The sequence below is a fragment of the Lipophrys pholis genome (genome assembly GCF_963383615.2).
Source record: "Lipophrys pholis genome assembly, chromosome: 22".
NCBI classification, from domain to species: Eukaryota; Metazoa; Chordata; class Actinopteri; order Blenniiformes; family Blenniidae; genus Lipophrys; species Lipophrys pholis.
In genome coordinates, this window is record NC_137644.1 from 8,304,000 (window position 1) to 8,317,576 (window position 13,577).

Below are 13,577 nucleotides of genomic sequence, written 5' to 3' on the forward strand. Positions count from 1 at the left end.
TCTGCTCTCTGCCGTTGATGATTTTCCAGTTCTTAAGGTGGAGGGTGTAAAATATTTCTAAAAATAATTTAAAACACAGTATCATAAATAAAAGTTTGCCCAGCCGGTGGTCCAGGCGCCGCTGCTCCCTCCCGTTGCTCTGTCGGGGTTCGGGGTGAGGAGGGTGTGAGGATGGTGAACGTGGAGTACGAGTGCGGCCGCGGTGTTATCTGCTGAGCGTGGACGCTCCGGCACGCAGCGCGCCGGGCAGCTTGTCCGATCCGGGGATCTTCCACGGCCCGGGAGAGACCGTGACCTTCCTCCCGGCGGCGGTGGGCGTGCCGCGGTCCGCCTGCTTCCCGCCGCTCCAGCGCTCGGCGTCGTCCCTGCTGTTCCCGTTGGTGTGGGGGAGCCGGGAGCTGCCGGGGGAGGGGGCGGGTCCTCCGTCGCCCCCGGCGTCTCTCTCCCTGGACCTCCCTCTGGTGCTCCGGGGAGGTTTGGGCTCTCCGCTCCGGCCCTCCGTGCCCTCCCCGTCAGGCCCGGGCTGCACCCGCTGCCCCGTGTGGGTGGACCTGCCACCCTCCTTCTTGGCCCTGCCGCCGCCGCCGGCCGCCGCCGCTGCCCTCCTCCCGGCGCCGACGGGGTCCGTGCTCAGCAGCTCGGCCTTCTGGGGGCTCTTGGAGCGCTCCGTCCTGCTGTCTCGTGCCACCGGGTCTCGAGTGACGTCCTGAGGCGGCGGATGAGGAGGGTCCGGAGCCGGGGCCGGATGAGATGAAGGCGATGACATGGAAAGGCTGTCGATGGGAGGGGCTACTTCCGACAGGCTTGGGGAGGCTGAAGGGCGAGCATCCCATGGGGGGGCATTGTCTGGAACACACACGCACACAGTCAGTGATGGTCTGAGCACACACACTCACTCACACACTCACACACACACACACATGCACTCCAAAGAAAGCTTGCACACCACTGCACAACCAATTACTGAAACCCCCAAAAATCATCACAGCAGTTTCCTCTATTCTACAAGCACGAAGCATTAAACAGCCGAGCGGAGCGATAACCTACTTCTGAACATGTCACAGGGCAACTCTACTTTTAGACAACATCAATCTGCCTCCCATAGCTCTCCTTAAAGCCGCGGCCAATCTCAAACCTTGGCGGAAAATCGAAAACAGGTTTAATGAAATGGATGATGTGTCCAATAGGGTGGCGCCTTAGCGAGAATGAAAATCTCAAGGGTCTGACCCCGCCCCATCTTTCCCTCCTCCATCTTTCCCTCTCTCCCGCTATCCTCCCCTCTTTCTTTTTCTCCCTCTCTACATTTTTCTCTCCCTCTGCCCCCCCCCCCCCCCCGTGTATCAGCTACAGTGAAATCTTCGGTGCGTTCCTTCACAACTGTCCACTCTCACGGACTGTTAGCTCCTGTTTCTGCGCCGGTAAACCTCGGTCCCTCGGCCATCATTCATTTCCACCGGTGGGACAAAGGTGGGGGCGGGGGTGTGGGGTCTGAGGCTTGAGGGGTGCGGGGTGGGGGTGGGGCAGGCTGGGCCTCCAGGAGGTCTAATTAAATGGACGCCGTTGCATCTTCGATGTAGGACTAAGCAGCGGGAGTTGAACCTCCAGTCTGATGTGTCATTACGCCTGTGCCAGTGTGTGTTCTTGTGCAAAAACTATGATTATCATACGCTGCGCTAATGCCGACTCACAGCTTAGTTAAAGCTCCCTCTGCCTTATATATTTCTGCTGAGTCACCACAAACTACATGAGTCGGAATTTGCTGGATATGGGAGCAGAGCAACAACGCTGGGCTGCACATCAAACTAATGCGAGGAGGAAAAACTCTTTTTTTTTGTTTTTGTTTAGTTTTTTCGAGCTTTCCGAAAGGTAAGTGATGATTTTGACAGCCACAAACCACAAAGGTGCAACCCTCCTGTCCAGTAATGTAATAATGGCCAATACTGTAATAATTTAGGGAATTTCAAATGTCATAAAGTATGTATTTGTAATGTATTTCAACCAATGTCGTGACAGCATTTAAAACATTTAATAACTGTATCCACTCATCTGATGATACTTTTATACTACTTAATATTTTACTACTTAATACTTAATTATACTACCTCTCTCAATTATGTTTGTTTAATGATTTTAACACATTACTGGCTTTATTAGCTTTGAAATTGGCAGAATTATTGCGTTATTGGCCATTATTCAGGACTCTTGCGAACCACACACAAACAAAGCAGGCGGTAACATTCATGCACATTCCCACAGTCGTGTCGTTTCACATCGACGTCACACAGATAAGAATCTGGATGCTTCGGCAGTTCCTAAAAAAAATAAATAAAAATAAAGCGCAGGCATCGACCTGAAACTTGGAACAGAAGTACGCTAGTGTTTTCAACAGCCAGATTGATCAGGGTGCATGATCTGCGTCGGCCTTCGGTGTGCAAAATAGATTTGCTGTAAACTACAGTGTGATGAAACGCTGATTCACACCGAGCAGACTGTGTGGGTTCAAAGGCGGTGATGGAGTGCTGCGTCGTCTGGCTGCTGACCACGCCGTCGCTGCTCGTGCACGTTCCCGAGGCTGCTGAAGCACCTCCAGCTCTCCTCGCCGAGAGATTGAGATCAAGGTGGGGGTGGGGGGGTTGGGGGGTTGGGGGTGGGGTGGGGTGGGGCAGCATCGCCCTCGTATTTCCTGTGTTTAACCGCCAGAGGCCGGACGCCGAGGACAAACGTTGATAAATACGTGTGACAGAGACGAGGGCGTCGCGCCGATGCGCAGGCCACGGGCCCGACTGATGCGTCCGTGCTTTATTACCCGCTCCTCGCTCGAATAAATGTCCCCTCGCAGGCTCAATCTGAGCGCCGCGGAGATTTTACAGAGTGAATAATCCGCTGCAGTATTTCAACCTTTATCTCCCCCGGCTGATTCAGGGTGAACACTCATATTGCTGTGTTTTTCATCCTGCAGGTGGCTGTTGGTGCTTGATTCATCCTTCCTTCCAGTAAAGAGACATGCTATCTAATTTCACAGCTCCGAGTGTTTTTTTTTTCCCTTAACTATTTTATTCCTAAGTTAGACTTCTTTCAAGGTTGTAGAACAAGTAAATAGTATTTAAGCGCATCGTGACTTGGTGGTGGACAAACAAAGATGCAAACAAAGCCACAGCACAGAAAGCCAGAGGAGTAAAACATTCGTATGATCAACAAACCGTGTCTTTAGAGTGGCCCATTAGGAAGAAATAGGGGGAGCCATGCTTGTCACTTTTCATGCACATGGAGAGACTGGAAGATACCATTCCTATAGAAGGGGAAGTAACAACCTAGACCAATCAATTAGTGATAGATCACTGAAATGGACAGAAGATAAACGAATGTTAGTCCAGAGAGAAAAGTCAAGAAAAATGAGCTTCAACAACAGCAGGAGTATTGAAGGACAGTAGATTTTAACATGTGTATCAATGCATGCTGGATTAAAGTTAATACGAGTTCGAAGGAGGTGACAGCTCAGAAAGACGTGATCGTGAAGACAAAGAGAGCAGCAGGAGAATATAAAGTGTGGACACTCACCGTACTCTGGGACCTGCCCTGTGCCCCTCTTCAGGAGGAGACGGACGCGCCTCCCGCCGGACTTGATCAGCTCGATGGCTCTGGCGTGGGTCATGTCACGAGTGCTTTCGCCATTGATCTCAATGATTTGGTCCCCGACCTAAACAGACAAAAAAAAAGAAAAATGTTTGCGTTTACTCTTTTACGAGCACATAGTAAACCGTAGTGGGGGGAACAGGCGGTTCTAAAAGTGTCCAGAACTCTCTGAATGATATTATTTCATATTTTCCATAGTTGGCTGTGAGCTTGTAATTCTAATCGACACTGTGGGAGAGAAAAAAAACATTTGGAAGAGACACAAATTGAGCTAAAACTTTATTTAATGTGTTTAGAAGTACAACTCTTCTGACTGTCATCTCGATGAGGAAGGTTGGCGACAATATCAACAACCACAACGGCAGTAATTCGAAAGAAACTGAATCATAAAAATGGAAAGATCACAACTGAGGCGTATAGATCTGTAGAAGTGTGTCCAAGTGGAGGAAACTGACCTCCAGGAAATATCTACTGCACAAATATTCACTTCAAACATTATACATCGAATCATCACTTCTCACATCTTTTGTAGACCAGAAGTGTAACTTCTCATCTTTAATATCTATGGCCTTGCTGATACATCCGCTAAGGTATGTATCTCTCAAGTATCCAGTATTCGTTCATGCAATTCTACATTTAATACAAAAGAAACTTTAATATGAAGAGAAATCTTCACCTTTGAATATAAAGTGGATCTAAAAAGCCATTCTGAGCAGCTGAACTTCTTTCACACCACAAGCTGGAGCTCATTTCATGAAAAAAGTCTAATTTTGATTCAGTTTAGCTCAGTGACTGACAAACCCTGAGTTCAGCCACGTGAAGCCGGCAGAGGATGTTCATGGATCCAACATGTCGATGCTCTTTGCCCAGTGAGTTTGAAGCAAAAGATCCTGAAGTGGCACAAATCAACACGCTGGAGAAAGAAACAGTCCATTTTCCTAAAGAGGATTTATCTTTAGGCTCAACCTTTGTGTGGACGCAGCTCAGAAAGTAGAATAAGGCCGCTGTTGACCTTGTGTTGACCTTTGGCCTTGATTACTACAACTACTACTACTATTACTATTAGTATGACTACAACTATTACTACTAATACTAGTGTGACTACTCCTATCAGTACTACTACTACTACTAGTAGTACCACTACTAATTATAATACTAAAACTACAACTACAGCTACTACTAATACGACTACTACTGCTACGATTACTACAGCTTTAATACTACTACTACTGCTACTAGTATGACTAGTATTGCTAGTAGGACTGCTACTCCAACTACAAAAACTACTACTGCTACTACTACTACTACTGATACTAGTACGACGACTACTAAAACTGTTAGTACTACAAAGGAATGGTTCGGCGTTGACGAGGCCTTCCCTCACTTAAATGACCTGATCATCATCAAAACTTGAAATATATTGAACATGTTGACCAGAAAAGCCCCAAACTCGTTACAAACGATCCAGAAAACCTTTCCCACTGCAAGCGGAGTCTCATCTGAGGAGTGTTGTGTAAAATGAGGATCATTTCAAAGACCGGACTCCTGGAGTGTCAACAGATCAGGGATCTTATCAGGTGGTACTGCTACGGCAGATCGCAGCACGTATGAATGGAAACATTTCCAGGCCTGTTGTCTTTCCGGAGTCTTCATGGTGAATGTGAGAGGAATGGAGTGGCGAACGGGACCAGACTCGCTGCCCAATTACACTAACAAATGGAGAAGTCCTCCAGTAATGGTCGGGCTAATTTGGCAGTCGGAGGAGGGCCGGAGGACGTGGGGGGGGTCATTAGGTGCCATTACGGTGGTCTGAAGAGAGGTGGACGAGGTGGAAGACGAGGCGGTTCGCTCATTAATCCTCACCTCCAAACAGCAGAGGACAATCATCTCTATTTTCATCCTTATTAGAGGGAAGTCAAGCTGGACGGACACAAGCTGCAGGGCTGCCGGAGTGCGAGGAGCCGATCCTGTGGCCTCCAGACGACTCCCTCTCAAAGCTCGGAGACGATCGGCTCCTTATACAATTTCCCTGAGAGCACATGCGTCTACAAGGCGGGATTTGTTAGTGCAGTTTGCGAGCAGCCCCCATTAGCGGCCACTGCGATCGAAACAGGCTTTCCTCCCATTTAAAGATCTCACAAAGTGCCATTTGAGCAGAAACGACTTGGCCTCAACTCGAAATGTCATGAATGGCTGCAGGGAGTCGCAGAAAGAGAGCTGGTGGGCTTTTTTTTTTTCTTTTTTAAGTCCGTGCACCTCAGTGTGTGTTAAAGCGCCGTTCAAATCCAAAGTGACAGGCACTTCACCAGCTGCTTTTTAAACCAACGTGAGCCGTTTACTGGAGTTAAATGCAGATTGATTCCTCTCCGGCTTGTTTGGATGGAGTGCTTGTTGGAGGAGGAATCAAAGGTTTCTCTGCACCGCCTTCTGGAAAATCTATCCAAGAACACGCTGCTGAGTTGATTTCAATGTCCTGCCGATGTTCTTACCTCCGGCCCATTCATCTGAGGCAGGAGGAGGAGAAGCTTTTACGATTCTAACCTCCAACCACAACCGCGGACTGCCTCCACCTCCGAGTCTGGTTCTGCAGGTTTCCTCCTGTTCTGTTTGCTCAAGTAGGAATGTTCCTGTCCCCCTGTAAAAGTGCCTGAGAGGCCTGTTGTGTTTGGTGCAACATAAATAAAATTTAATCAAATTCAATTATCCCGACATGTTTCCTGGATGATCTGTGACGTTCGTTGATTGATTGATTGACGCACCGCAGCCCGAATCGTGACTCCTGCTGAACCCCGGGAGAGATTTCCCTCCTGGACCTGCGTCTGAGCCCACCGGAGTCCATCGACTGCACCACCGGGGAAGGGAAGTAATACCTCCCCGAGGGGCATTTTGCACACATTATCTCTGACAGCTTCATTACAGATAAGCAATCTGGAGCTAACCAGGGCTATCAGCACGAGACGTAAAGATCGGAGAACATGCAAGGGAGAGAGAGAGAGAGAGAGAGAGAGAGAGAGAGAGAGAGAGAGAGAGAGGACCTAAGTGGGTTGACGGAAATAGAAATACTGAAGAGGAAGGAGCAATTTTTGGTGTTAGCAGAGAATCTGAGGGCTTTCGCTGAGCAGCGATGAGGCTGAGAAACTGCAGTTGAAGGTTTTCAATTTAATTTATAGAGTCACTTTTTTCACATTACAGTGAAAACAATGTGAGCCGTTTCGCAAAAAAACTTCAGAAGAGTTGAAGTTGATCCACTTTCATTTCCAATCGCTCTTCATTTTGCTGAATGCTAACCGCTGCTACAACTCGTGACTCCTCGTGTGGCAGATGAGATCCAGATGGGGACTTAAAGGGCCCATATTATACAGTTTTTCAACAATATTCAAAATGTATTTTCACGAATCCAGCCTTGGTCTTTAATTTCAGCCAGTCTAAAAGTCCCTCTCGTGAGCTCTACTGAGAACAGGCTGTGTCTGTTTCTGTCTACACCGACTCCATGCTCCTCTCGAGGGTCAGAGTTGCCAGATTGGGTGAGTTTCCACCCGATCGGGCTTCTTGTTGAGTCTGTTTGTGTTACCTTTTTCCTTTGTTTATTTAGTGACGCTATGTGCTTATTACGTGTTCTTTAATTCACATATAATAGTTTTATGGTTTTAACACAAGTTCCTTCAGAGGTTGAGATTTGGGCTGGTTTTATTGAGGGGGAGGGTTTTACGTTGTGTTTGGGCTGAAAACAAGGAGCCAGACCTGGCAACTCTGGAGAAGACAAGGCTTTCCGGTACTATGCGCAAATGTTGACGGTGGATTTATCGCTATGGCTCGTAGAAATGCCATTTTCAATCAGTTTGAACCAGAATTTGTTTTTGCCACAGTATATCAACTTTATTCAGTATATCAGTAATCTCTGTAAGTTTTCATCTGCTTGTGGGAGGGTCAAAGTGAGTATTCACAAACTCGAGGGAGTGATTATTTCCCCCTATGACATCATAAAGGGAAAATCTGTGATTCACTTGTATGAGCACACGTTTGCTAAAAAATGAAGCAAGCAAGTGAATGAGATGACAGAGTTTCTTCACTTCTGGGGCCTCATGTACAGGCTGTAAAGGGATTTTTGCGTAATATAGGAGCTTTAGCACTGCCCCCACCCCCCCTGCACACACACACACACACACACACTAAGCTAGAAACCACGTGAACTTCTGAAGAGCAGATGACGTTATGTCACGTACCCTCATGCGCCCGTTCCGGATGGCGGGTCCATCCTCAGCGAGCCGCAGCACAAACAGGTCCATTTTGTACTCCCGCCCTCCCCGTATGCTGAAACCGAATCCTTTCACGCTTTTCTCCAGCTCCACCGTGAAGAAATCGAAATCCTGCGTGAGCTGAGACAAGCAGAGATGAGACGCGATTAGATTTAGGGATATGGCGAAACCGGCGATGGCGGAAGGAAATACTCCAGGACTGAGAAATGAGCAAACTGCAAGGTAAACATAATATAACAAAGAACATTAAGATTTGAGAGCAGAAAGTAATAACTTTATATTTCAGGTTTTGCCATCAAACAGGTGCCTAAGAGAACATTTAAGAGAGAGATGAGGAGTTCTGAGTGTTATTTTTGGCTCTTAACGCATTAAAACTTTGATTAACTTGCATCTAATTTTCCTTCCATAACCAACAGCCTCTTAAAAATATCACAGTGTCCCAATCCTGGTGCCCGGGACACCGTCTTCTGCATATTTTGGATGCCTCCCTTCTTCAGCCTCCACTTTGATCAATATAATGATGAAAAAAGTGCAGATGCCTGGTACTGAGCCATTCGTTTGGATGAGTTGTGTTGGAGCGGAGAAGGACGTCCAAAATGTGCAGCAGGGTTGTTGAGCACAGTCGGCTTTGTGAACTTGCAACCCACGTTTACTGTAAAGCAGTTGTAAAAAGCTTCAACACAAAAATGTAAATTATTACTTTTTGATTCCAGTTTCTACACTTTTAATTTCCTGATTGTTTGTCAAGTAAACGCATAAAAACTACATTCTGTTCTGTTTCTGATATCTCTAAAAAAGCTGCCAACGCTTACATGTATCACCTTGTTACCCTCTGATAACTATTCAAGGTTAGATAAAGAATGTAAATACTTCATGTTTTTACTCATGTGCTTTAGGCCCCATTTACATGACAACGTTTCAAGTGACAACGCATTGTTTTTGTGTTTTCGTTTCAGAAATGTTTCGTGTTTACCCGGCAATGTTTTGAAAACAAAGTCTGTTCACATCGAAACAGCAGAAATACTGAAAACGATGCAGTTTTCATGTTGGGCCACCAGTGGGTGCTGTTGTTTGTTGTAATGAAATCACACACACATACATCGGAGCATAGAATAATACACTATAAACATTAATAATGGGAATAGACGGATATTTGTATGGACAGGCGACAAAGTTGGATCGTTACTACGGTGACTGTCAATAATAAAACGACCAAGTCCAGGAGAATCTGGACTGGGAGTCATGACACGACAGAGGCAAACGCTGTTGAACGCATGTGAAGAACTATTTACGACAGCTGTGGTGTGCATGCGCAGTAGCATCGTTTCACAGCATTGTTTCTCCTGTTTCCAAGGAGATGGCGTCTGAGCATTTTCGAAAAGGTCCAGCTAAGAAGTCAACTTGCATTTAAGTTTTCCATTTTCTCTTGAAATTGTTGTGTAAACGAGATCTTACAAAGAGAAGAGAATTACAGCTTATTCAGTCAATAAAGCCACGATTCCTCTTCAGGGATGCACTACCTACTATGAAATAAAGTAAATTAAGTGTCGGTATTCATTTGTCAGTTAAAACATAAATTGTTAAGAAAGATCGCAACATTTGCTACACAGGTAAAATTCCTCACTTGAACCGGGGGCATTCGGTAGTCTGGCATGGCAAACTGCCTGGCGTCGCCGGCCAGCTGTCTGTAGTCGAGCAGCGGCGGGTGTCGGTACTCCAGCGTGGGCGGCTGGCGGTAGTCGGCCACAGGGGGGTGCCGGTAGTCCACCGGGGGCTGACGGTAGTCTGTGAACGGTGGCTGCCGGATATCGGGTTTGACGTCTTGCCTCGCCTTCACCTCAGACCTGTAACTAACAGAACAATCGGAATGAGGAAAGGAACTTCATGGAGGCTTGTTTCTGTCACAGTTACAACTTTTAAATTCAGATTACGGCTTGTCTGACAACCTGCCGGTTGACATAAACTTGTTTTCATCAATGATCCAACAGTTTTCCACCCTACATAAACACGTCATCATAAAAACTAATTCTCTGAGCACTAAGAGATGCAGCGAATGTGTGAAAGTAGAGCAAAAAGGCATCAGCCCTGTAGAGTTTGGACCCCTGGTAGTTCTTGGTAAAATATTCAAGGGATCTCCATAAAGGAGCAATTTGGCTAAATAATTCATCAGTCCATAAGAGTTAAGTGATGTTATACAACAAGCTGAGGAGAGAAACGCTGAGAGACGAATGCCGATAGACCAAATGGTGAGGAAGAATGTTGGAAGGAGAAAGAGAATAAGGATGGGAAGATAAATGTTCCGTACTTGTATTCCCAGAGGTGTTTCACCCTTGAGAGAAATATGAGGACTAGTAGTCGATAAAAATACTTCACTGCATCAGGAAATTGGGAGAGTGTCACGTCAGGAGGATGAAACAGGGTTCATTGGACGAGTCTGGGACTTGACATATAGTTTTTCCTGCTCAGTTTCTGCATCTTTCTCTGTGACACATTACAATGGGAGTTGGGGATCAAACCGGTGATCTCCATTTGGAAGACCACCAGTCATAAACTGTGTCTTACCTGCCCTCATGGGTGTAGGTCTGAGGTGGAGCTGCGGGGATTTGGGTCACGGGGCTCTGGTGGGGGATTTGGTTGGGCTGGCCGACGGATGCGTTTGCTTCTGTCGGCGCCGGGGCGGCCTGCGAGGCGGGCGGGTTGGGCTGGACCTTGGGGCTGTGCTGCTGAGCCATGGGGCTCTGCTTCTCAGAGCTGGGGGCTGAGGGAGGGTTGCTTATCTCTGGGAAACAGGAAGAACAGAAATGCAATCAGACCAGAAAACTTCTGAGTTGCAATCAGGCGCGATACACTTTGCAGTCATGGTAGTTCTCTGAGAGGACCGAATGCATAAACACATGTTAGTTTTAAGTCGAGCAAACAAACGTATTATCTGTTAGTGTTCACGTTATTCCATGTTGTTTTCTCCAGTGGGGATCAAATCGGTTGCTACGTCAATAAACTCCTGTTAACCGGAGGAGCATCATAAATCCTGAATGAATTCAACATGAAAGATGAGAAAGTAAGACGAATGAGTGCCATTAGCATTAGATAACATGAGCTGTCTGCATGTTGGTGGTTCATGTCAGATATTCTGGCCATTTCTTCTTGTCATTAGTTGAGAATTCTGTTTATTCTAAGAACAACAAACATCCAGATTATAGAGCATCTTCCTCAAACTAACTGAACCAAAGAAATCAAAACAATGAGCTATAATGGCTTATAAAGCTGCAGTCTGGTAAAGTCACCTTGGCTAAATAGAAGGAATCATTTAGTCATTTGAATTCACTGATGCAGCTTTAAATGAAACACTATAGTGATGAACAATGAGCAATCATTATCTTCTCTCAGAGTTTAAACTCCTCTGTCGAACAAATATCGTCGCAGTCTGCTTGTTATTGTTTTTTTATTTTATTTTTAATCAGCATCTTGTTATATCCATGTTGGTTATATATTCGTTTGATCAGTGAAATATCCAAACTGTGAACCCCACAGCAAGAATTACAGTCCATCTTCACAATGCAAATGAAACCACGAGCTCTTTCAGGCATAATATTTGCTCTACGCAATTGCTAATGGTCAAAAACTCTGCAGGTTACAAAATAACAAGAATATAAAAGTCTATTTGTGGGAAATCATGTAACAGGAACAAAGTAGTTAGTGGCTGGGAGAGATTGTTTTTATCTGTTCAGGTGTGATGGCAAGTTTTCTTTGTTTTCAATGATGAGAATCTGTTTGCTTTAGCAAAGCGAAGCCTATTAGGGGAGTTTCGTCTCAGGAAAAAAGCTTTTAGGACTCAATGCAACCAGAAATCACATATTTTCCAACGTCTAGTCTTGTGATAAAGTCAGATAGAAACAGAGCAAGATCTTCAAGCAAAGCAACATGGCATGCAGGACGGACATTAGGACTTTCACTTTGCAGAGCAAATTCCTAAATCAACAGGATGGCGTTTGAATCCCATCAACACGTGTGTTTTCTGACCTTCCTGCGGGATGATCCTCAGGGTGACGCTCAGGCCGGCGTCTTTGATCAGCTTCACGATGTCGGCGTGCGGCATGTTGACGATGGACTGGCTGTTCACGGCCAGGATCCGGTCTCCCACCTTCAGCTTCCCGCAGCGGTCGGCCGGACTGCCCTCGATGATGCGGCCGATTTTATGGGGCACGGCTGTCGGGAGGAAGCAGACGGGACGCAACGCGCCGCAGGTGAGGACGAGCTCAGCAGCAGATTGGAGGATTACGCCTGTCCGTGCCCGCACACCACTCACATGCTGACTGACTGAATATGTCTCCGTCTCTCTCATTTTGCTATTCACCCCAGGCTTACGTAAGGCATCCAGTTTTTTTTTTTTTTTTTCAAGTGTGTGGGCGATGCACTGATGCTCGCAGCAACACAGCGGAGATGTGTGTGACTGACGCGCTGTGGGAGGGAATCTATAATTGTTTGAGCAGCCAGAACGAGAGGTGCTTCACTTCTTATTAAACCAATACCATAACTACTTAAGACTATATGAAAGCTGTCTGAGAGTTTATGTTAATCTATGGGCTCTTGAAGCGGCAGATGCTCGGCTATCTACTGGACTCACGGTTGGTTGCCGAGGCCTCGGGCCGGTTCAGCGAGCTGATGATCACGAAGCCGAAGCCCTCGCTCTCCTTCCGGTTGATGGAGACGTCGCTGGGCTGGGCGCTGGGGGCCAGCGTCCCGTCCGAGATGACGCCCGCGTTGCCGGGGTTCGCAGCCTGTGTGGCACCGGTGCTGTTGCTGTATGTGAAGTCACTGCGCGGGGAGCTGTGCTGCGTGGACACCGATCCTGAACTGCGGCCGTTCTCCGGACAAGACTCACCTGAAGGTGGAAGAGATTGACGTTCAGGTAAACCAGGGCGAGGAACATCTGATTTTGTTTGTAACTGAGTAAGAATGAACAGTTGTCATCTCTTCTATTCCTTTGTTAGGCCAATTACACACGGCTCCATATTCATAGGCCGTCAGGTATCTGAACTCCAGCAGACCAGTTGGTTTGATGATTACGAAGAACAGTAATCAACCCAACAGAAGGAATTCAACCCGAACCAAAGACAGCTGCAGTATCTACGTTATCTTATGCAAATATGTTACATCTATAAACTGTCTGACTTTGGTCAGTTTTTTCTGTCTAAACAGTCTGTGGGCAAAGTCTGGCACATGGCTCAAATGGCTTGTACTCAGGAAGTAATTTGCACGTTTGTTTTTCTCCATGGAAAAGAGTGAACCAGTAAATAACAACAAAACTAGTTACCAGTAATTAGGCCTGGTTTACATGACCACGTTTTCAAGTGAAAATGAAGCGTTTGTGTATTTTTGTTTCAGAAAAGTCTGGCGTTTACGTGGTGATGTAGTTTTCATGTTCAGCCACTAGTAGGTGCTGTTGTTAGATTTTATAATGAAACCACACACAAATGCGTACAGAGGATAATATACTATAAACATTAACAATGAGAGTACATGGACATTTGTATGGACAGATGACTAAGTTGGATTGTTATTACTGTGACTGTCGTCTATAAAACTACTAAGACCAGGGAGAATATGGACGGGGAGTCATGACACGACGGAGACAAACATTGTTATTGTCCATCTACTCGTGCATGCACAGAAGAACTATTTACTACG

The 13,577-nt window shown here is 46.3% G+C and overlaps 1 protein-coding gene across 1 annotated transcript in view; it reads right to left on the reverse strand.

Moving 5' to 3' along the window:
• Positions 1–76: 76 nt before the first annotated feature.
• The window catches only part of LOC308127197 (membrane-associated guanylate kinase, WW and PDZ domain-containing protein 2-like), an 84,771-nt gene continuing 71,270 nt past the window's right edge, over positions 77–13,577 (reverse strand). The window contains exons 14-20 of the mRNA XM_080492068.1: positions 12,514–12,771; positions 11,910–12,095; positions 10,452–10,668; positions 9,514–9,739; positions 7,857–8,051; positions 3,559–3,697; positions 77–846 (exon numbers count right to left, since the gene is read on the reverse strand). Coding sequence (XP_080348194.1) covers positions 206–846; positions 3,559–3,697; positions 7,857–8,051; positions 9,514–9,739; positions 10,452–10,668; positions 11,910–12,095; positions 12,514–12,771 — 1,862 coding nt within the window. The 3' untranslated portion in view covers positions 77–205. The remainder of the gene's footprint in view (positions 847–3,558; positions 3,698–7,856; positions 8,052–9,513; positions 9,740–10,451; positions 10,669–11,909; positions 12,096–12,513; positions 12,772–13,577) is intronic.